At 37.6% G+C, this 22,104-nt stretch overlaps 6 protein-coding genes across 8 annotated transcripts; 2 read left to right on the plus strand and 4 right to left on the minus strand.

Annotated features, from left to right (window-relative positions):
- The first annotated feature begins 1,915 nt into the window (after positions 1–1,915).
- Positions 1,916–4,321, plus strand: LOC119984804 (L-type lectin-domain containing receptor kinase VIII.1-like). The gene has a single exon (XM_038828922.1). It carries the CDS (start codon positions 2,045–2,047, stop codon positions 4,178–4,180), a length of 2,136 nt encoding a protein of 711 aa, XP_038684850.1. The 5' UTR covers positions 1,916–2,044; the 3' UTR covers positions 4,181–4,321.
- Positions 4,322–5,736: 1,415 nt separating this feature from the next.
- On the plus strand, positions 5,737–8,239 carry LOC119994200 (DNA-binding protein S1FA-like). Its single transcript, XM_038841211.1, has 2 exons — positions 5,737–5,904; positions 7,840–8,239. Exons 1-2 carry the CDS (start codon positions 5,851–5,853, stop codon positions 8,038–8,040), a joined length of 255 nt encoding a protein of 84 aa, XP_038697139.1. The 5' UTR covers positions 5,737–5,850; the 3' UTR covers positions 8,041–8,239.
- Positions 8,240–8,356: 117 nt separating this feature from the next.
- LOC119994184 (cell number regulator 8-like) lies at positions 8,357–11,947 on the minus strand. The gene is made up of 3 exons (XM_038841210.1): positions 11,504–11,947; positions 10,332–10,534; positions 8,357–8,832 (listed from the first exon to the last, which is right to left on the minus strand). The coding sequence occupies exons 1-3, from the start codon at positions 11,781–11,783 to the stop codon at positions 8,593–8,595; spliced, it is 723 nt and encodes a 240-aa protein (XP_038697138.1). The 5' UTR covers positions 11,784–11,947; the 3' UTR covers positions 8,357–8,592.
- Positions 11,948–12,860: 913 nt separating this feature from the next.
- On the minus strand, positions 12,861–13,673 carry LOC119995446. Its single transcript, XM_038841956.1, has 3 exons — positions 13,523–13,673; positions 13,179–13,369; positions 12,861–13,103 (listed from the first exon to the last, which is right to left on the minus strand). The coding sequence occupies exons 1-3, from the start codon at positions 13,584–13,586 to the stop codon at positions 13,083–13,085; spliced, it is 276 nt and encodes a 91-aa protein (XP_038697884.1). The 5' UTR covers positions 13,587–13,673; the 3' UTR covers positions 12,861–13,082.
- Positions 13,674–15,510: 1,837 nt separating this feature from the next.
- On the minus strand, positions 15,511–18,178 carry LOC119995091. Of its 2 annotated transcripts, none has more exons than XM_038841468.1 (4): positions 17,484–18,178; positions 16,476–16,930; positions 16,103–16,352; positions 15,511–15,940 (listed from the first exon to the last, which is right to left on the minus strand). In XM_038841468.1, the coding sequence occupies exons 1-4, from the start codon at positions 17,857–17,859 to the stop codon at positions 15,822–15,824; spliced, it is 1,200 nt and encodes a 399-aa protein (XP_038697396.1). In that variant the 5' UTR covers positions 17,860–18,178; the 3' UTR covers positions 15,511–15,821. The 2 variants fall into 2 exon arrangements, with proteins under 2 accessions (XP_038697396.1, XP_038697395.1); XM_038841467.1 differs by having other exon boundaries at positions 16,103–16,376.
- Positions 18,179–18,297: 119 nt separating this feature from the next.
- LOC119995092 (lipid phosphate phosphatase gamma) lies at positions 18,298–21,515 on the minus strand. 2 transcript variants are annotated; one of them, XR_005467610.1, is made up of 2 exons: positions 20,649–21,515; positions 18,298–18,644 (listed from the first exon to the last, which is right to left on the minus strand). XR_005467610.1 is itself a non-coding variant. In XM_038841469.1 (2 exons), exon 1 carries the CDS (start codon positions 21,392–21,394, stop codon positions 20,738–20,740), a length of 657 nt encoding a protein of 218 aa, XP_038697397.1. In that variant the 5' UTR covers positions 21,395–21,514; the 3' UTR covers positions 18,300–18,644; positions 20,698–20,737. The 2 variants fall into 2 exon arrangements, 1 of the variants encoding a protein (XP_038697397.1); XM_038841469.1 differs by having other exon boundaries at positions 18,300–18,644; positions 20,698–21,514.
- Positions 21,516–22,104: the final 589 nt, after the last annotated feature.

The raw sequence follows: 22,104 nt of genomic DNA on the forward strand, positions 1-22,104 counted from the left end.
TATCATTGTTACCACTCAAATTAGTAGCTTGGGCGTAAAAAATCGAATTCTTAAATACAAATTATTGAGTTTTGTGAATGATTATTACGTTAAAAAAATTATGAAGAAATGTGATGAAAAAAGACTAATTAAACCTTTGACCACAACGGGATCAAAGTAAATCCTAAAAGATTGATTAAAATTTAATCAATTGGGTTTAAACAAGTGGAAGTGGTGCATAATAATAATAAACTTAAGTTTGCTGAAATTCTCGGGGCATTATAATTTAGAGAAGTGATATCCTATCCTCACCCCCTTTCTATGCCACCCCCCAAATAATTGGTTTAAATTTTTTTTATATTATTTTATGTTTGATTCGATATTTAATTCATTTGATTTGCGTGTGATTTCACATTAGATTTATATTCACATAATTGATTTTCTCACCCCAACAATTAAATAAAGTAATTTATCATATCACATTAAAGTAAATTGGTAGGTACATTTAATGTATGCTGTGAATTGTTCATTATACGGAATGGTAATAGTATTAATAACTACTTATTACCATAAATAACTAGTTATTAGTGGCAATAACTACTTATTAGTGGTAGTAAGCAGTTATTACCCATTGTGGACACTTTTGGATAAAGTGAAATTTAAAATGTTGAATATAACACTTTTGGAATTGCTCTAACAAGCAAGATAATCATCATAAGCAAATTGACCATACCGGCATACCCCCACTTGTTAAGCCCCACATAGGTATGCATACCACCTAGAGAAATAAACATGTTCAATACAAGCACGGTGAAAAGCTAAAAAAACAAAAGGAAAAAAATATTTGTTAAGCCCTACAATACAAAAAATATGATAAGAGATATAATACATTCACATATCAAGCAAGGTACAATTGCATTTTAAACATTATGGGGTGGAAAAACCAATTATGGAGGTTAGAATATTAATTATGTGAATATAAATCTAATATCAAATCATACCCAAATCAAAGAATTAAACATCAAATCAAACATAAAATAATATAAAAAAATATAAACTTAAATATCAAATCAAACATAAAATAGTATAAAAAATATAAATTAATTATTGGGGGTGTAATTATTAGAAAAAGGGCGAGGATACCACTTATCTATAATTTATAGTATCACTTTTGGTCACACAACAGAAATTGATCCAATTACATTAGTCGCTTAGAGAGATTGGTCACTTACACTGAACTGCAACCCCCCAACAACCAAACAAAGGTGGCATGCCCCACTCCCACTGCTCCATCTGGACCGTCCGATCGATAATCACGATAAATCATAATGATTGGATGCCTCTTGAAATGTCCACTCCTAACTCTAGGGTCCCACACCACAATGAGTTGTGTTTCTCAATCAAACGGTGTTGATTTACAGCAGCAATTATTCGGAAGAGATCAGGCTTCGTAAATTGGAAGACTCGCAATCCCACGTAATATTCTATAGAATGACGTGGTGGGTTGTTGTTATTATTCCCTCCTCCATATTTCCACGTGCTTACGTGTCTGTATCAATCCCCAACATTTGACTAAATTCACGATTAAACTAAATTTTGTTCACTATCGTCCATTCGTCCTAATGCAATTCCCCTATAAAAAAAGGTTAAATAACCTCACGCGCCACCAAGGTACGTGTGCCTACATCCTTTGACAATAAGTCCTTAATAATTGGACATGGGACGTGACATACACGCCTTCTGCAGCCACGTGCGATCATGAGCCGTACAAAGTGTGAACGGAAAGCACAGAAAAAGAAACTTTCATTTGGTCACCGAAAACAACCGTTACGGGCCTCCACGTGTCGGCATTTCCATCACCTGTCTGCTTCACGCTGCTTTGGATTCCATATCCCCACTTGTGTTCTTCTGTCTTTTTCCTTCGGTGGCAAAGAATACATACAACCTCTCCTCTCTCTCTCTCTCTCTCTCTCTAAATTTCCGTGACTTCACTCCTCTCTTCTCTGAATTGTCTTCATACTACGCCACAACAAGTCTATCATGGCGATTCCATGAAAATCAAGCAATGTTGTCTCTTTCTTCCCATTTTTCTCGCGTTAGTACTTTTTTGCTCTACTTGCTGCTCTGTTTCTTCAACAATCTAGTGATTATTTCCGCAGAAACTGCTGAATTCGATTTTGGGACCTTGACCTTGAGTAGCATGAAGCTTCTTGGAGATGCCCATCTGAACAATGGGAGTGTTCGACTCACTCGTGACCTCGCCGTCCCCAATTCTGGAGCCGGAAGGGTCCTCTACTCCAAACCCATCAGGTTCCTGCAGACTGGAACACGCTCTCCGGCCAGTTTCTCCACTTTCTTCTCGTTTTCCGTGACCAATTTGAACCCGTCCTCCATCGGTGGTGGACTTGCCTTTGTAATCTCGCCGGACGATGAGACACTTGGAAACGCTGGAGGGTTCTTGGGGCTTGTCGGTGACAATGGGGTCGGGTTGGGATTTGTAGCTGTTGAATTCGACACTCTCATGGACGTAGAGTTCACAGACATTAATGGCAACCATGTGGGTTTGGATCTTAACAGTATGGTTTCTCCGCAGGTAGGCGATTTGGGTGCTGTAGATATCGATCTCAAAAGCGGCAATCTTGTCAACGCCTGGATCGAGTACAATGGGTCAAGTCGCGTTTTCAATATCTCGGTTTCCTACTCCAATCTGAAACCCAAAGTCCCATTTCTTTCCTTTCCTCTTGATCTTGATCAGTATATTAATGACTTCATGTATGTTGGGTTCTCGGGTTCCACACAGGGGAGCACAGAGATTCATAGCATTGAGTGGTGGAGCTTTAGCTCTTCTTTTGAGTCATCAAATTCGGGCTCTGATTCCGGTCCGGCTTCAGTTCCGCCGCCCCCAACGACTAGTTTGATGAACCCAACGGCTAATTCAGTCAAGTCACCCCCGCCTTCGTTGGCTCCTACGGGGTCTGATTCGAACACTAGTGCTCAACAGAAGAGCACCAAGTCTTCTTCTTGTCATAACCAGCTTTGTAAGCAGGGTCCAGGGGCTGTTGCGGGGGTTGTGACTGCTAGTGCTTTCGGTTTAGCCATTTTCGCAGGTGCTCTGGTCTGGGTATTCTCCAAAAGATTCAAACGACAAAAGAATTCAGAGTCATTTGCATCGGAGATTATCAGAATGCCAAAGGAATTTAGTTATAAGGAGTTGCAGTCAGCTACGAAATGCTTCAATGCGAACAGAATTATCGGCCATGGTGCATTTGGTACAGTTTATAAGGGAATACTGCCCGAGACTGGTGACATTGTAGCCGTGAAGAGATGTAGTCATAACAGTCAAGGAAAGAATGAATTCTTATCTGAATTGTCGATAATTGGAGCTCTTCGACATAGAAATTTAGTTAGGCTTCAAGGATGGTGCCATGAAAAAGGAGAAATTCTATTAGTCTACGATTTAATGCCTAATGGGAGCCTCGATAAAGCTCTGTTTGAAGCAAGAACACCATTGCCATGGCCCCATAGACGAAAAATTCTAATCGGTGTTGCATCCGCATTGGCATACTTGCATCAAGAATGTGAAAACCAGGTAATTCATAGAGATATTAAGACAAGCAATATAATGTTGGATGAAGGATTCAATGCCAGATTAGGAGATTTTGGGTTAGCAAGGCAAATTGAGCACGATAAGTCACCGGACGTAACGGTAGCAGCAGGAACAATGGGGTACTTGGCACCTGAATATCTCTTAACAGGAAGAGCTACTGAGAAAACTGATGTGTTCAGCTATGGAGCTGTGGCTCTTGAGGTTGCTAGTGGGAGAAGACCCATTGAAAAAGTAGCTAGTGGGGGCAATTTAGTGGAGTGGGTATGGAGTTTACACAGAGAAGGGAGGGTGTTAATGGCAGCAGATGCAAGACTTAATGGAGAGTTTGATGAGGGAGAGATGAGGAAAGTGTTGTTAGTAGGGCTAGCCTGCTCTCACCCAGACCCCTTGGCTAGACCCACAATGAGAGTTGTGGTCCAGATGCTGGTGGGTGAGGCTGAAGTCCCAATTGTTCCAAGAACCAAGCCTTCAATGAGTTTTAGCACTTCTCATCTCTTGTTGAGCTTGCAAGACAGTGTGTCTGACCTTAATGACATTATCAATCTCTCTACTTCCTCGTCAGAGCATAGCTACAATGGTGTTGAAATAGTATGACCCAGATGGACGGTTGGTTTAGTCCATACTCTTTTTTCTTATTTATTGACCATATATGCTCATAAAAACTATATATTGATTTTTTGTTCATGTAACACAATAATGTAGTTTGAGTAACCAAGGTTTAGGAACCTTTATGGTTGCATTTTTGCAATAATGGTGGGACTCATTTTCTCATGCTTGATGCTTGGTTGGAGGGTTTTGTGTTGTTGCTTTCACAAGTAATCTCGTACGCAAAAAAGGGTAGAGATACAAAGCATTTAAATGCATTGGAGATTTGGAGTAGACGTTAGGCAAGGCATAGCGATAAGACTAAACTTATTGCCTGGTGGCTGATAGAAGTAATGGAGGAATTAATTTTTGTACTCTTTTCCTTCCTTCTTCCTTGAAACTTTTACATAAAAATGGAGCTTTGGTTCATGAAATCCAATCATAATTTAACTCATTAAGTAAATGCTTTGAAGCAGTTTTTAGTAGTTTCACAGTCGCAGCCTTTTATCATGCGCGGAGTTTTCCTTATCGGCATTATAAAGCAACTTTTAAACTTGTAACTGTCCTATAGGCCCATCTTTTGGATCGCTGTCACGTGCTGAAGTTACACTGTGACCCATTGTGGGTCTCTTCGAGGACCTAAACCTTAAATATTACCCAGACAAGTTGTCCCATGTCCACTTGTACATGATCCTAACTTCTATTGTTAGGATGGTGAACTGAACTGAACTTCGACCGTTTCGGCACAACACTGCAACATATGTTGGTTTTACTACATAAATGAATGGCTGCACCATCTTTCAATAATTCAATCACGAATGTACAATGTTCCTCACTAACTAGGCATTTTCTCTAGTTAAGTGAGTTGGATCTTTACCCATTTTCTAGTTAGGGAGAAACAAAGTCGTGCGGACCCGATATATACACGGGAACCGAACAATCAATTGAGGGTCCGTAGCGGACAAAATACACCAGATTAACCAAGAATCTTGTCTGCATGGAAGTTGAAGTAATTTAAAAACACAAACGGCCAAAAGCGTGACAAAAAAATAATTCCAGTTTAGAATCATTTAGGTGCAGATGTTGTTTAAATAATAAACTGTGGAAACTTCAAAGGGGTGTTAGGTGGTGGGTTCATTTGTACAATTTGTGGGTCGACGACCGACCACAGGATTCAATATTCTTAACAACTTTGATAATGACCCTCTTCTTCTAGGGATTAGGAGGTTAGTGGTTAGTGACAGACTGGCATTAATCAATTCATTTGTGGGTCATAATCCATTCCTGTTCCTGACACTAATCGATGTGGACTTCATTTTGAAGGAAACAAGTGACTGCATAGACATCCCTTGGCTGGACCTGGTTTGGTTTGTCTCTTTGATGTGCATCAGAGCTCAATGATGAGGATTGGGGGTGGGGGGAGCGACTGTAAAGCCGGGCCTTCAAAGCCTGAGTGGGCAGGCTGCAGCCCAATGGGCCTTCAAAACCTACTTTACACGGCTTATATAAGGCCCAATTTAGTCTCCCAGACTTCTAGTCTAAACGGGTGTCGTAGTAAATAACGTTTTCTATTGACTCGTGTGATACCGTTTTCGTCAATTTTGTTAAAACGTGATACATCTGTCTCTCTGGAATCTTCTGTGTTGAGTGGCCTGAGTTGATCTCTCCGAGTCGCAGCTATGAGCGACGATTTTGAGTTCTCTGATAAGGTTCCTCCTTCATTCGAGCGGATGGTACCTTCTCTTTACATCTTATTATGATCTCTGTTTTTTTATCGGTTGTTTTTTGGAGATCTGTGTCAATCCGAATCGGATTTAGGTTTTCCATCCTAAGATCTGGTTTGCAACGGTCTCTGTCTGCTACACTATTCACGATATCGTATTAATTTCTACTGTGATTAGAGAATTCAATATTCGAATGTTTTATTTTGTCATTTTTTAATTGGAACCTGATAATTGTGGATGGTTTGTTCATGTATGGATGAGGTTTTATCTTGATTGCAAGATTTATGTGCTTAGAGAAATGTGACGAATATCTTCTTATTGTTTGCTGAGAAATGTGTTTTCTGAGAAAGTTTAAACATGTCTCAGCCTAGAGAATTGCTTGGATTGTGGACTTCTCAATTCACATTGTCATTGTTGATATAGCAGTGTTAGTTTTTTTTTTGCATGATATGCAAAAGAAAATTGAAGTTGTTCTAGTTCCTATAAAAACTTTGTTTGCCATGAAAATTTTGACTTAACTTTTACGTACATAAATGGTAAGACTCTAGGAATAGATTTGGGGATGTTTGACTTGCTCAATTGATGAATGTTAAGTTCGTTACTGTTAACCAGAATTGTTTGATATTAGTGTGTGCATCATGTGTTGTTAATTTAGGCATGTAACACAATGTTTTGCTGGATTGATGAGATCTCATCTTACCATATTTTGATGGAACTAGCAATAGTTTTAGTATAATTTTGATGGAACTAGCAATAGTTTTAGTATAATTTTCTGTCCAAGTTTTCCAATCCAGTTTGGGTTGGTAATCGGCATTGGATTGGACATATTAGTTTCATGTTGTGCCTTAGGTTTTGTTAGAGTAGTGAGAAAAAGGTAAAGTACAGAGTGAATTGAGGTGTAACCGAGTAAGCTTGTGGATATAACTTGTGGCCATTGCTTTGAATGTTTATAAAGTGAAATGCATTTATTGTTACGCCTTTTTAATATTTTTTTGGTTATGTCATTGTTCCAAGATAGTCATATTCAGCTGGTGTCACTTCTGTCTATATCTATGTATTCTGGGGTGATCTTCAGGGCCGGCCTGTGCCCAAAGCAGCCCAAGCTAGAGCTTTGGGCACCAGGCCAGCCCAGTGCACCAAAATTTTTTTAAAAAAAAAATTACACCCAACCCTGCATTAATCAAAACAAGTAACGCCTTTCCTCCTGTTTGTTTCTGCAAATCTTTCATCGCACAGATCAACAAAAGGTCTTGTAACATATCTACTCTTTCGTCAGTTTTAGTTTGTTTTGTGGTTCAATTTGGGGGCCATTCCAATGGGTTCTCGAAATCAAAATTTATGAGATCTCAATTTCACCAGGCCCTATATTTGTACAATTTTGCGAGGGCAGTCTTAAGGTTTTACATGTTCACTCTCTCTCGTGTTAAAATTCAGGGAACTGCCCTAAATATCATCCTCTTATTTGTACTTTTTCATTTCTTGGTGTTTAGGTAAAATTTGAGTTTGGCGGTGATGGGTCTCCGATGATGACTTTTTAGTAATCAACAGAGCTGATTTAATCATATGATTTGAATCTTCTGACTGAGGTTTCACACCCGCCATTGGTAAACATCATATTCTTGTTTACATGACCAGTTTTTTTTTTTATTTTATTGGAAGTCTATTTATTCTTTCAACAAAATTTGGTGAATTTGAGAGTACCGTCTCACTTTGTGAAAAAAAAATAATAATCTACAGTGCCGCTTTGGTTTATTAAGTCAATAACGGTATTCTTTTATTGTTTGTTACATAGATGTTATACTTTTAACGGACGCACCTTGTACTGAATGTTTGTGTTTGGAATCTTGCACTTAAGAGTTAAGAGAACTAGTCATATTATTTTGTTAAAATTAATGTTATCATATTGTGTTTACATTTTGTAACAAATATGGAAATGTCATCCAGACTGCTGAAACCAAAGGCTTCAACCCGGGGTTGACTGTGCTGCTGGTTGTTGGGGGCCTTCTACTCGCATTCTTTGTGGGGAATTACATCATGTATTTGCAAGCGCAGAAAATCCTACCTCTGAGAAAGAAGAAGCCAATCTCTAAGAAGAAGATGAAGAGGGAGAAACTGAAGCAAGGTGTATCAGCACCAGGGGAGTAGAAATACAAACCTTGTGTTTCTCTGCTTCTTCACTGTTTTCTGTTCATGTTTGAACTCTACAGAGTCGTTCTTGTCGTCTCTCATGTTCAATTTGTACTGGCTAGAACATTAGTCTCATAAGTAGAAGTGAAATCCCATACTAAGGCAGAAAGTACAATGCAGTTTGTTTCCCGGCATTTGCACATTGTTGGCTTATCTTTAAGAATGAATGCTGCCTCATTTTATTGCTTCCCTGAACATCGAAGAATAGCTCCAGACTCCTTAGTTAGAATCTCAACTCAAACTATTAAGTTATTACAAACTTAAAAACAGCAAAAACTAGTATCTTATCCCCTTTAAGATAATAAAAAGGTACATTAACATAAATAACAAGTATATATATTATAAATCCACAAGAAAATAGAAAACGAAAAAAGAGAGCATGATACTTGGTCGCGTTTCAATCACATCACAAAAGCGCTGTTCCACTTCCACAAGATTCTACGATGCCATAAAAATATATATGACGCAAGTATAGACAGGATAGCACTTTAAAGCTAAGCTGGAATCTCTTCAGGCTCCACGGCCCATTGCCTGTTCGCCTGGGGGGATCATGACCAGAACTGGTTGGGCACAGAACCCTGGATGGGGCAACCTACGACGGATCTCACGACCTTCCTGGCAGACGGCACATGGGTGGCAGCATACATGAGTCGTCAAATCACATGCCGACTCACAGAGCTCACGCTGCAACTCATCTTCCACGCAGCTACCACAGCACCCACATGACCTATTCAGTGCTTCGCAGCTACCCTGTTTTGTTTTTTATTCATCAACGATGCCAAAAATAATCACAACCATTAGCAACTCTTTTTTGCTCTCTATGTGACACATTTTCAAATAATACAACGCTTTGATATCTGTAGCACATCACCTTTACTCTCATGCAGAGTTTCTTTTAAAAACATTCAGATCACAAATATTATAAGACTGATGAGAAACTATGTTAGTTTTTTTGGGTTAAAATACAGCCCGTCCAGCATCAAGGATTTAACAGAAATATTTAGTGGCCTAAACTTACTTTATATAAAAACAAAAACAAAAGACTGACAAGAAACTGAATGCAAAAGCCGCAAGACAATTACCACACAGTTTCTAATTAGGATAGATCACTTTGCTGTCTAGGATAAAAGCATTAATTTTTTGAATTCATTTAAAAATTGATGCAACATTAAATTGGATTAGAACACAAAAGTCATTTGACAACCTAATAATGCTAGATGAACAAAGAATTGGACCTTTATAAGTTTACATTGCACTTCAAATAATAACTCTAATTCCTAATAAACAGCATTTTTCATCACTAAAGCTGCCACCACAACAATTATCTTTTAATGGGAAAAATCCTAATATACCAAAATTCAAAAAGCAAGAAAAAAAATTATCAGAATTCACTAGGCAACAAAATGGTTTACTGAAAAGATAACTTAATTCATTAAAAACTGCCACCAGAATCAAATGTAACACTAACTAATAAAAACAGCAATATTAATGCCAAAAAAAAAACTGAGTCATGAGCCACTCAAGAAACAGATAGGAAAAACCTTTTCTTTTTAAAGGAGAAATAACTGACTAGAACACTAGATAGTGTGCCAAATAACTTGGTCAAGACTCCAAACATTTCACCAAAGACATGCAACCTTTCTTAACAAACCTTTGCTTTTTGGCGAAGGGACTCCATTTAGAATAACTACAACATGGTAACTAATTTTCTGTGACGTGTACAATCTAGTAAACTAGTAGTCATACAAAATGAAAAAACAACCGAACAGAACTAGTTTTTTGGTTAGGGAGGCCTCTTGGTAAAGAATTTTTAATATGGCTATCTAGTATCTATAATAGAAATGAATTTTTTGGCAAATAGAACGTACTTGAGCAAAGAGAGAGGAAAGAGCTAGACACATTACTCCACTTTTTTTTTTGAATACAACATATTCCTCGACATTGCAGGTGGCCTTTTACCCTTAGAGATGAAACTCTTTAAATCAAGGGAATCCCTTTGTTGTGCTCATTCAGAATATATTAAATATATTTATCATCCTTTTATGAACAAAAAGTTATTCTGTTATCTAAAAAAGAAGAAAGAAGAAAGGATAGTGCGAATGAAATATTTGATGAGAAATGCTGTATTGGATATGATAGACTTGATGGATTGCAATTTGCAAATTTTGGTGATCAGGAATACCCCTTCCCCTTATTGTAACCTTATTTTATCATTTAATAAAATAAAGATAAATCATTAAATAACTTGCCTCGAGGTTAAACTTCCGACGAATGGCTGTACGTGTAGGATATGAGAACAGTGGCGCAAGACAGTTCCAACCAAAAAAGCTGTTCCCAATCAGGTACAAACCAGTGTAAGACAAGCAATGATTTGCAAAGGTCCCAGGGACAGATCCAAGTCGCTCAACATTGCTTCCATACAGTACACATGGGGCCACGCTTCCAAGGAGACCTGGCACATTGAAATTAATATTAAGTTAAAAAACTTGTCTAGAATTTTCAAGAATGGTACTGAAAAAGGGAAAAGAAGGATTTCAAAATAAACTCTCTGGTTGAAGTAAGTGCCAAAGGCAGATAAACATTGTAACCAAGCCACAGGTTCACATGAACAGTTTATCATCCATAAAAATAACGAAAATTTGTACCTTCAACTTGTTTCATTTAAATCATAGGGAGAAAGGAAAACACTTTGAATACACAAAAAAATTGTTGTCAAGGCATGCTTATTGTTTCTACTCCTGCTAGCGGTTCTCCATCAAAAAAAAAAATGCAGGAAGTTTAAGGAAGCCAAGCAAAATGAGGTAGTGAATATTTAGAAAGTTTAACAGCCACCAGATTGGGTGTAAGTTTATAGAACAAGCATGGAAAATCACACTCTGTAGCATACAAAAGTAATATGCTTGAATACGAAGCCATAATGCCAAAAATACTGTCATCTAAAGACAAATGTAGACAGGAAAAAAAAAGGTTTTTTGAAAAAATCAATATATAATCACTGTCAAAGCATATCAGCATAACTTGTTAAATTCTTAATCAAAAGATTTGCAGAAATAAACAATACAAACTTTTTAACCATATTGGTGTTTCCATTAGAAAGCTTAAGACATGACATGAGTAGGTTGTGAATAAATAGGGTTTGAGTTGGGAAATTATTGGTGCACACAAACAATACAATTTCTACACCTATCTGACATCTTGATGGCTTACAAAACCCCTGCATCCTTCACGACAAAGAAGAAAAGAACATACTAAAAAAGGCAGAACATAATGTATTGGAATTTGTACGAAGATGGAACCCTAGCACAACAAATAATATTTAAAAATCCGATTCATCATACTGAGCTAAATAAAAAGGTACCGATTTATCTAATTTTCACCACACAAACCAAAAAATAGCGAAGAAGGACAAGAAGGAACTCACAAACTTCAAGATCGCTGCTACAGAAATGATCGTTGCGGCCAAGGCAAGCACAGAGGCCGGAATCCCAATGGGCCCGGCCCATCGGCTCCCCCATCACGCTCCCCTGCCCCAAAGGCAGCCCATTAGCGGTCCAACCGGATTCCGGAGCCACCGCCTTCTTGGCCGTCTTGATGTTGCCAGCCTTATCGGTATTGTCCGATTTGGTGCTATTCACTTCCACATGTGCTTCCAATAGAGGGTTCGATTCCTCCAGATTGTTAATTTTGCTGTTGTTAGCCATTTAGGTCGAGTCGGAGAGAACAAGAAGCTTAGAATTGTCGAACTGGATCTGATGGAAGAGAACAATAACGGTTTTTTGGTTGTTTTCGGATATTCAACAAACCGCGTCTTGCTTCTTCTTCGTGTTGTTTTCAGCTTTGGCTTTTGAGGTTTTGACAAGTTTCTCGGAAAGTACCATGATATTAAGAGGGTTTGGATCGTATGCGGAAGGTACCACCAGATGATCTCCTTGGGTTAGTCTTGTCTGCAGAAGGGACCACGGTAAGATCAAGGCCTTCGGTGTTTGGTTTCTTTCTCCTCGGGATTACTTGCTGAAAATTAATTTCATAATTTCGTCAAATAAAATACAATTTCTTAAAAATATTTGTGAACAAAAAAAAAATAGTGATAATTATTTTTACTATAATTTGGTTTATTAAAAAAATTTACTGAGAAATAATTCAATCATGTCATTTTGTTTGCTTGTTCAACCTCATCAATGTGATTTGACAAAGGAAAATCATTTATTTATATCCAATGGTTCCATAGATAGATTGATATATGGATCTTATCATTTTACATTGTGTTTGTCAATCACTCATTTGTGATATCGATTGATGTGGTATTTATATTATCATTAATGAAATTACTTAGTAATTACATTTGGTGAAAATATACATTTAGTCTCTCAATTATACCCTTAATTTTTTTTTTGTTCTTAAACATTTTTTGCTCTTAAAATCGTCCTAAAACTATTCAAAGGTACCCCGTTCGTCCTTCAAATGATTCCGACATCAGAAAAATCATACGTGGCATCCCAGTTAGCATAATTCTTATACCTATCATTCCACTTTGTTTAAATTTTACACCTATCATCTCGCAAAATCTCCAAATTACTTTGTTGGATAGTTTATGCACTAATAGACATTAATAGTTTATGGGTAATATCGTCTACGTTTGTCAAAGTTTGTCAATTAAAATTACTCCGATATGCCAAATAGATGCAGTGTTGGATTTTTTTGACTACTCTCTCACTTCAAAAACAAACTAAATACTTTTCAATAGTTGATTAATGTCGAAGTTAAACTCAAATGTTATATTTTGCCAATTACATTTACTCAAAAATCTTTAAAAAAAAAATAGAATCACACAATCTCATCAAGAACAAAATGAAAAATATAAGAAATCTAGAAATAATAAGAATACAAATTTTCATGGTATATAACTTCTTCTAGCTCCTAATTGAGATTATGAACTAAAATAGTAATCATCATTTTAATTACTCCTCTCACACGCAGCCACCAAACACACAGCAGCTTCCTCATCCATTCACCTTCTTGCCCTGCAAATTAAACCCCCCCATGAACAAATCAATATATGAATACAAAGCTTATGAAATCAAGGGAGGGGATCTTACGTTTGTCATGGTTTTGGCACCCCTTAGACTACTCTTGGCGTAGATGGGATGTGCTGCATGGGTTTGTCCGTGAATCAAAGGTTGATTATTGCCATGAGAATGATGAATCGGTGGAGGTGTTGATGAATGAGTCTCTGGTCCTCTGTAATCGATCTCTTCTATTTCTTCAGAATCCGCAACATCCGATCCACCTGAACCAAAACCCATACATACATACATATATATATATACATACCCAAATCAGCTAAAAATTGCACAAAGAATACTACAATCACTTGGTTATTACAAACATTATAATTAAGAAGTAACCAATTAAGTACCAGACACCCATAAATTGGACAAACCTCTTGCGATGTAAGCAGGTAAGATGAGGAGGAGAAATAAGACAAAGATGGGCTTGAGCTCCATGAGAGTTGCAAAATTGAAATTGATTCTCACAAGCTAGCTATATAGTACATGTACAGGACAAGTAATATATACATATATACATACGTCATAAGAGAGAGGCATGAGAGTCACGGAAGAAGCAGGACAGTGCAGGGTAGTTTGGGTATGTTACATGGCTCAACATTTGGTGATTGAAATCGTCGGTGCTCCTGAACTGATTTGAGACTCTACCATTCACATCTAATGACGGAGAAAAAATAAGACATTCTAAAAATATAAAAACAAAAATACAATTTGATGTGTCACACCTCATTAATCATTGGATTAAGATTGTATATTTTTCTTATTCTAAACAAATTGTGGAGAATTGCAGGGCTCCGGATCCGTGGACACAACAATAAGTTTGCAAGGCATAGATGTAGATGTGTTGGGTTGTAGCATTAATGGTGCAACCAGCAACCATACCATAACCCCAATTACACCATTTTATAAATAACTAAATAAATTTCAATAGCCTTTTAAGTATCAATATTTTGTATTTATTTTTTGGGGTTTTGGATTTCAAAAAAATTTGAATGTCTAGGTAGACAGATCCATGTGTGACTTATTATTAATGTCCATTACATCCCCCATTCAGCTTACATGTCTGGACTTTCATTCTCTCCTACCAACTATATATGTTTGTTTCTTTCTCTGTTTGTCATAGCTATAAAGATTTAGTACTATTAATCCATGTGATCCCAAATAGGCTATCATGGCCTCCAAACAGGCCCTAAGATATATAATTGTGAAAATTCAGTATTTGTTCCATCAACCCATCACCCTCTCAGCACAGTCTTCTCTTGTCTCAGAAAGTAGAATGGTCAAAGCAGAATGGTGGATTATCATATTATTGGTGGACCTAGGTAGCTATATATATATACTTGGATATATGTGTTTGAAGGAATGTATATATATATATATATATATATATATATATCTTAATTTACGTATGGCATATATAAGAGATTATGTGGTTAATTTACAATCATGAGAATTTTGTGGGTAGGCTTAAAACTAATCATCTTTAAAATCTGGGACACTGGAAATTTGTGGAAAGAAGTCTTTGTGACAGTACTACAGTACTAATTAAGGAAGCAGATACATATAGTCAATCCATGCAGATCTTAAGATCCAATCTCATGAGTAGCTGAAGAATAACTCTCACACATATTGTTGCATTTGCCACTGTATATTGTTGTTATCAGAAGATGGAAATGTAGATATACCATATTTATGCATGTCTTGGTTCTGACCCAACATCAACAGCTACTGCTGGGTGGGAATGGTCCCTATTATAAGTATATATATATATATATATACACACACTTATATATATATATAGTAGTATCAAACTATCAATGACTGCATTATTCAAAGCATGCATGCATTCACAGCTCTCAACTCCTCATGAATGTACTTCTCTTGAGAACTAGCTAGTACATTATATTCGTGCTTCCTTCCAATCATGTTAATTTGTAATATAATAAACATCCGGTATTATAAAAACAATAATTCCATACACATATAATATTTTAGCAAAAAAAAGAAAAAGAAAAGAGAGGAGAAATATAAATAGATTTGGCTGGGATGAAGCTAATCAATTTTCCACAAATTGAAAAAAAAAACTACTACTACCATGCAGCTAATGTTCATTTGATCACAAGAGGAAAGGAACATGGTGGCGGTGGTCAATTATGCAGTCGGTCCTAATTCGTTGAGGAGAAGGGGGTCCACAGTCCAGTACTGATCCGATTTGATGGGTCAATACGTGTGAATTGTGATAACCTTGGACTTGGATGGACTGGCCTCGCATGTGAAAAGAGCCACCTTTTTTGGCCCAGGAATCTCTCACAGATAAATCTGCTCCTTCCATGGTCAAAACTCATCAATATCACAAGTTTCATTAAACATTCAACAAAGCAGGAAGCAAGCATTTGTTGAAGAGTATTCAGCTCTAAACACTAGACATATAAATATATCAGCAATAATAGAATATACAATGCAGGATACAAAAAAATAGAGGCTTAGTTCTTAATCTGACACTATTAAATACTGGGAAGGTAGGCTGGGCTGTAACAGTGATACCCCGCAGGTGATGTGCATGTTCAGGGAGCCATGATCTTGGTTGAACCAGATGACATCAGATGTGAAACGGCATATATATAAACAGAATTACAGGAGTAACAGCACATGGTGTAAATGCTATTCCTGAGATTAGCAGTCAATTGGTCTTTTCATCCCAACCATTGATTTTCTTGACTCGCATCCTGCCTTAACATTGTAATCACATACAGCATGTTGCTCTTTCTCCTCCTGTGCCTCTGTTTCATCATCTGAAAAACAATGCTGAACATTAGAACTACGATGTTTCACACCATATAATCATATTCTAGTGTCTATGAAATAAAGGCTGCCTGGCATCAAGCAAAAGAACAATAATAAACACACAAAAGAAGATAAAACCCTAGCATCAAACAGAGGTAAGAAAATCTTACCCGAAAAACTCGAAAGAGAGAATTTGGTCAGACGTTTAACACAGTCCTTTAGAGCTTGGAGTTCAGCTTCCTTTTGCTGGAGTTTGGAATGGGCCAAATGCAGTTCTGATTCCAGCTCCACAATTTGGTTTTCTTGTTGTTCAATTTGCAGATGGCACAGTTTCTGGTTTAGTTCAGATGGCAGAACTCCGCCAAATTGGACTGAAATCTGCCCATCTGGTTCATGAAAGCCTTCACCAGAAACCTTAGTCTGTGGAACATATCCCTGGTCAAACTGAAGACAGTTTTGGAGAACTAATAAAAATGCTGAGGGTGGGATGGTGTGTTGCGAGTTGTGTGTATGTGGGGGGGATGGGAAATTAGAAAAGCTAACCTTGCCTAGATTTGGCCTTAATCCCTCATAGCAAGAAGAATCTGTTGTGCACCAAGGAAGCTTTTGCAGTTCAAACTCAAGCTGTGCTTCCAGTTCATCCATTTCCAACACCTCTGCTTGCGGTTCTTCTGTGAGAACACTACTTGCACACTCCCCATCATCACTTGTACCAAACATTTTCACATCATCAGGGTCTTTACTAAATTTAGTTGACTTATTGAGCACTAACTGGGCAATACCGTTCCCACTTTTCTGTGGGCTTCCAGCAACTTCACTTGGAGTAGGCAATCTCTGAAGATTGCGTGATGATTTTCTCCTATAAAATTCAGATTTAAATTCCTGAACAACCTTTGCAGTTTCATCCATGGCTTTGTTCAGCTTTCTGATCTCGTCTTTCCCAGCAGACATCATGCACATGATCCCAACCCCAAGTCCCAAACCAACCAAAGCGCTATCTGAAGAATAAATATGAAGGAAATTAAATTGTTACCCTATGACACACTTGTTTTCATGAGAAGAGTGGACAATGATCATCGTAGCCCTGTGGAGTGTGCTTGCTATAATCTCATCTATACCAAAGTTAAAAACTGGATCTATTAGAGCACATGGAGTGAACTCAGAGCCAAAAAAGTAGAGAAATCAGAAAGATAATATATGTGAAACAGACTTCCAAGTTTTTACTTCCTAACACTTTTGGGCTTCATGTAGATTTCTCCAAGAGAAGAGCTAAATGAAAAAAATTCAAGCATGTTTAGGGCACCAAATGGCCGTACAAGAGAATTATCTTTGACTACTTATAAATCAGAACAATTTAGATTACAGGGACTGGAGAACGCAACTTCAATGGGGTAAAGAAAAACAAAGGCATAACAGATTAACAATTCAGAAACAAGCATACCACTATATGTAGGTTTATTTCTTGTAAAATGTTAAAGCCTGTTTGGCTCTGCCAAGAAAACTAAATTACCTCTGCAACCTAACAGACGATAAAACTTCAAGAAATCTAACCTTTCGAGGAGCAAGATCTGTAATCAGCAGACACATTCTTGGCAGTTTTCCTCCTCTTAAAGCAAACCGCAAATCTCCTTCGACTCACCTCCACACCTCGAGCACCAAGCGATCCCTTCTTGGCCTTCCGCAATCTCCCGATCTCAGATTTTTTCGACGAATTGCCGATTTCCCTACTAGGCCCTGAGCTTGAAAACCTGAAGATGCCATCATCGCTGGAAACGTTTGGGACTTGAAGCCCGGGATCATCAACAACCGGAATTTCTTGGTCGCAGTTTCGAATATGATCTTGATTTGAGCCATTTTGGTTTAGGAAGTGTTTGGCGACGAGACTGGTAGTCCCTGCGACTGCTGCAGCTACCACTACTGGCCACATTTGGGAGATCACTAGTTAGGGATTTGGGAGATCACTAGTTAGGGTTCTTCGCAGTTAGTTTCTATGCAGTGGTTGGTGAGTGCATTGAAGAGTACAAAGAATTGATACTGACTGACTGCCACATTTGCATTTGTGGACATAACTCGTGTTTCCCGCTTTGAATCAATTTCTAATTCCTAGTTTTGAAAAGTCATTAAATTCATAAATTGGATCATATCCAGGGCCCAGCTCTACTGGGCCGGTTGGGCTTCTTGGCATGGGCTTTACCCTCAAGGCCTCACACAGATATTGTGCTCTAATGGCGTCGTTTTCTTCTCTTCCCCAGTGAGTAGGAGCGCACGTAAGTGTCACCATTGATGAATTAGGCTTCAACTGAATGATAACAAAACCGCATATGCAGAATCAGGAAAGCAAATTCTAACATAAGAATGATTCGATGATCCCACCGGAAATGGACTCGTAAATTCAGTAAGAGCAGTAATAAACAGTTGCAAAAAAACAAAGCCACAATTGTTGAACCTAGATGATTGAAATGATTGAAAATGCGGTAATTGTTGAAGTTTCTGATATAAAGCATCTACACTACTATGTTTCCTATGGCAGTTTTTAACACTGAAAACAGAAATCGTGCAGCGATTCAGTATGTTCTCCTCACTGATGTCGAGTGATCTGAATAGCAGCAAGAGTCCCGCCAGCTAGCTTCCACAATTGTTTCCCAATTAAACTCATCCACATGAATTTGGCATCTTTTAGTCTAGCCATCCATTAAGGCTTCAAACCAAACCCTGGAAAACAAGATGATTAAATAAGTACCAAGAGTCTCTCAGAATGAGTGTAGAAATGTGAACATGAGGGAGAGAATGAGAGACCAAACGTAAAAACAGAAAATTTAAAAACAGTCTCATGCCTATGTTTTATTTCTTCCCCCCCTGTCATTTTTTTTGGCATGATATGGAGCTAAGTAAAATCCCGAACACGGCAACAATCAGAGAGTTCCATTCCCTTGTCACCAGGCTACCCAAAGTCACAAGTTCTTAGAACCTCAATCCATATTTCATCTAAACAATTAAGTACCTTCTACTTTCTACTAGAGTATTTACAGAAATCACACAGTACCAGAATATTTACAAAACTGTCACCCATATTTTGTCCAGGAAAAAAACCCCTCCACTTGCTACAATGGTACCCCTTCCTAATTTTGTTTTGTCTAGTTAATAATTATCACTAATATGACCTAGTTTGAACCATTCTACTTAGTATACACACCATTTACACTTGCCACAACGGTAGCCACTCCTAATTGTGTTTCCTATTCCAAATTTGAATCACTTGTATTTAAGTGATTCAAATAGGAGTACCATTGTCCTGTACGGCTGCACCACAAAAGCTTATCACTTGTATTTAAGTCACATCCATTTGCAAGGAGAGAAAAATAACAAACTTCTACAACAAAACTACCACAAGACTTTTTAGGCACCATATCAACATTTACGCTACTCTGATTATGGTAAAACATCATCTTAAATAGCCTTGCACAAAAGAACTATCAGTTCTACAAAATAAACAAGCAATCATTCTCCCATATATGTATCAGTATCACTTGAATTCTTAAGAACGAGGTCCATTAGAAAGAGACATACAATGATACAATTGATAATGAAATCGTATAGATAGAACTAGCAGATTCAAGCTGCTTGGAACATTCAAACACCAATTTGATGTAAACCATAATTGTTCCCCTCTTACAAAGAAATATAGGTTACCTCATTTCACCTAAAGAGCGTACTGAAAGAACAGCAGGAAAAAAAAATAAAAATCGAACTCACTAGAATAAGGGCAAAAGAGTGTATTCACCATGCTACCAATAACATTGACCAGTAATAATGTGACTTGATTTTGAAGCCAAGTGATATGAGTTAGGATTACAAGAAAGTGAAGTACATAAATGAGCCAAGGAACACAGACAGCACTATCACAACATTAGGTTCATGCACAGTGAGTGAATTCTTCATTGACACAAAAAGAACAAAAAAATTAAGTAAAGAAAATATAATGTCAGACACATAAGAATAAAATTACAATTTCTATCGAGAAGAGACAGAAGTTTAGTTGCATGAGCCTTTCGTATTTTGAGAAAGAATTCAATGTACACCTAATACTAGTGACAGAAAGGGCTTCACCAGAAACTGACAGCAAGAATAAACGTTAACATTTACAATGTTTATGCCCTACAAAAAAAAAAGGATGAAAACAATTCAGTTCTCTTCCAAGTTCCAAATGCTTTGGATTACTGTCTCACAAAATCTACCAACTTCACCCAACTCGCTCAGCAGGAGCTCAAGGCAGAGTAGTTATGTTATGCTATACTTTTAACATAACTGCAGTCAAACTCAATGCCAATCAAAAGAAAAACTAAAAGTTCATGGAGTCGGAAGTGGATTAGAAGACATAAGCACAGAAATCTCTAGTATATTTCCAGCACAGTACATAATTACTATATTATTATATTCTCACCCTTGCTATATTTTCTTTTGTCTTGATTAAGCCTCCAATAATTATATATTGTACTCAATGTTCCAATCCCACATTTAAGTCAGCTAGGCAGCTCCAACTCCAACTCCACTACAACCAGGCAATTGCACATATAACGTACTCAAAATGCATCAAATTATCAAAAATCTTATGACCCAAATTGCACACTTAGAAGTGCAAAACATACGTTAGCCACCTCAAAATCATCCAAAGTAAGGCACACAAGGGTTGATTGCAGATATTTAGCAGAAAATTACCAGATCAAGGAGACAAAACAGATCAAGAAAACAAAAATCCCTTACGCACCCCTGGGAAGATTTTTTTTGGGAGACGATTATATCATCGGTCAATTGCACTTAGAAGCCATATTCTTCCTCGCAGCCCTTGCACTATCATATTCGAACTTCAACACATTAGGTATATGAGACGTATCTTTGATATAAAACATCCTTCCAAACTTGCTCTCCTCCATCGCCGGAAAGTAACAAGCGAGAATCGAATTCACAAACCAAAACCATACCGCACCGAGAAAGATTCCGAGCGCAGCCCCGGCAAACACCTGCGCCACCGTGTGGTACCCGAGATAAACCCGAGAATACATCGTGAGGAGGGCCAAACTCCATGACAAGAAATTAACCAAGAATTTGTTCTCAAAAAGGCTGATCCCTCTATAGGTCAAGAGAGTGTAGTATATGGCGAAGAAGAACATATACTGCGAGTGACTGGAGGGCCAGCCGTGCGAATCGCACATCTCTAGGAGCGCGCAGGTCTCCGGACGGGCTTGCTGCACGGATGTCTTGATGAATTCGTTGACAAACTGCGAGACGATGAGTCCGAGAGCGAAAAACATCCCCTGCAGCTCGCGACGAAAGATGAAATGAGAGACGAAGCCGCCTAAGGAGATGAAGACCGGCACCAATGAGACCCAGGCGAGGAAATGACCAAGCTGATCGCCTTTCTGGTAGCGAACGTGGGTTAGGGTCACGGCCTTCAGTGGAGGCATGGTGTGTCTTTGCTGTAGTGTGTGTCGAGATTGGAGAAAGAGGAGGTGAAGTGATTTTGGGAGTCGGAGATTTGGCTGAGTTGGGTTGTGTGGCGTGTGCGTTCTTTACTCTTTTCATTGAGAAACCGTTGGTTTTAATAGGGATTGGTGCACTGCTCCTCTCCTCAACCACCAGGACAGTAGGACACACACTAACATTTTTTAAAAAAATAACTAAAAAGCGTGCAATGAATCAAACAATATAAAATTTTTCAAAATAAAAATAAATTTTTTCGCAATCGAATATGATAATTTTATATGTCGTCCGATATAAATTCAAAAAATTTGATACTTCCATTTCCATGAATTTAATTTTTGTTTAAAAATATATATATTGTTGGATTAATTATTATTATAAATACTACATATTTATAATTTAAAAAGGGCTATAATTATATTTGTTCAATTTTTAGTTTCTTAATTAGTATATATATTTTTTCATTAATTTATTTTTGATGTGAATTTGAATAAAAAGATTAAATTATTTTCAGACACGGAAAATGACTATTTTTTAGGTTCTTAATGAATATAAATTGATTTGAATTTGAATAAATAGATTGAATCAACCCTAACTATATGGGTGGTAAAAATTCGGTTCCGGGTAGGTTCCAGATCAGATAACGCTACGTGTTTACGAAATATTTGCATGTCCGGACCTTAATCCGGATTGA

Source organism: Tripterygium wilfordii, chromosome 3 (assembly GCF_013401445.1).
Source record: "Tripterygium wilfordii isolate XIE 37 chromosome 3, ASM1340144v1, whole genome shotgun sequence".
Taxonomy (NCBI): Eukaryota; Viridiplantae; Streptophyta; class Magnoliopsida; order Celastrales; family Celastraceae; genus Tripterygium; species Tripterygium wilfordii.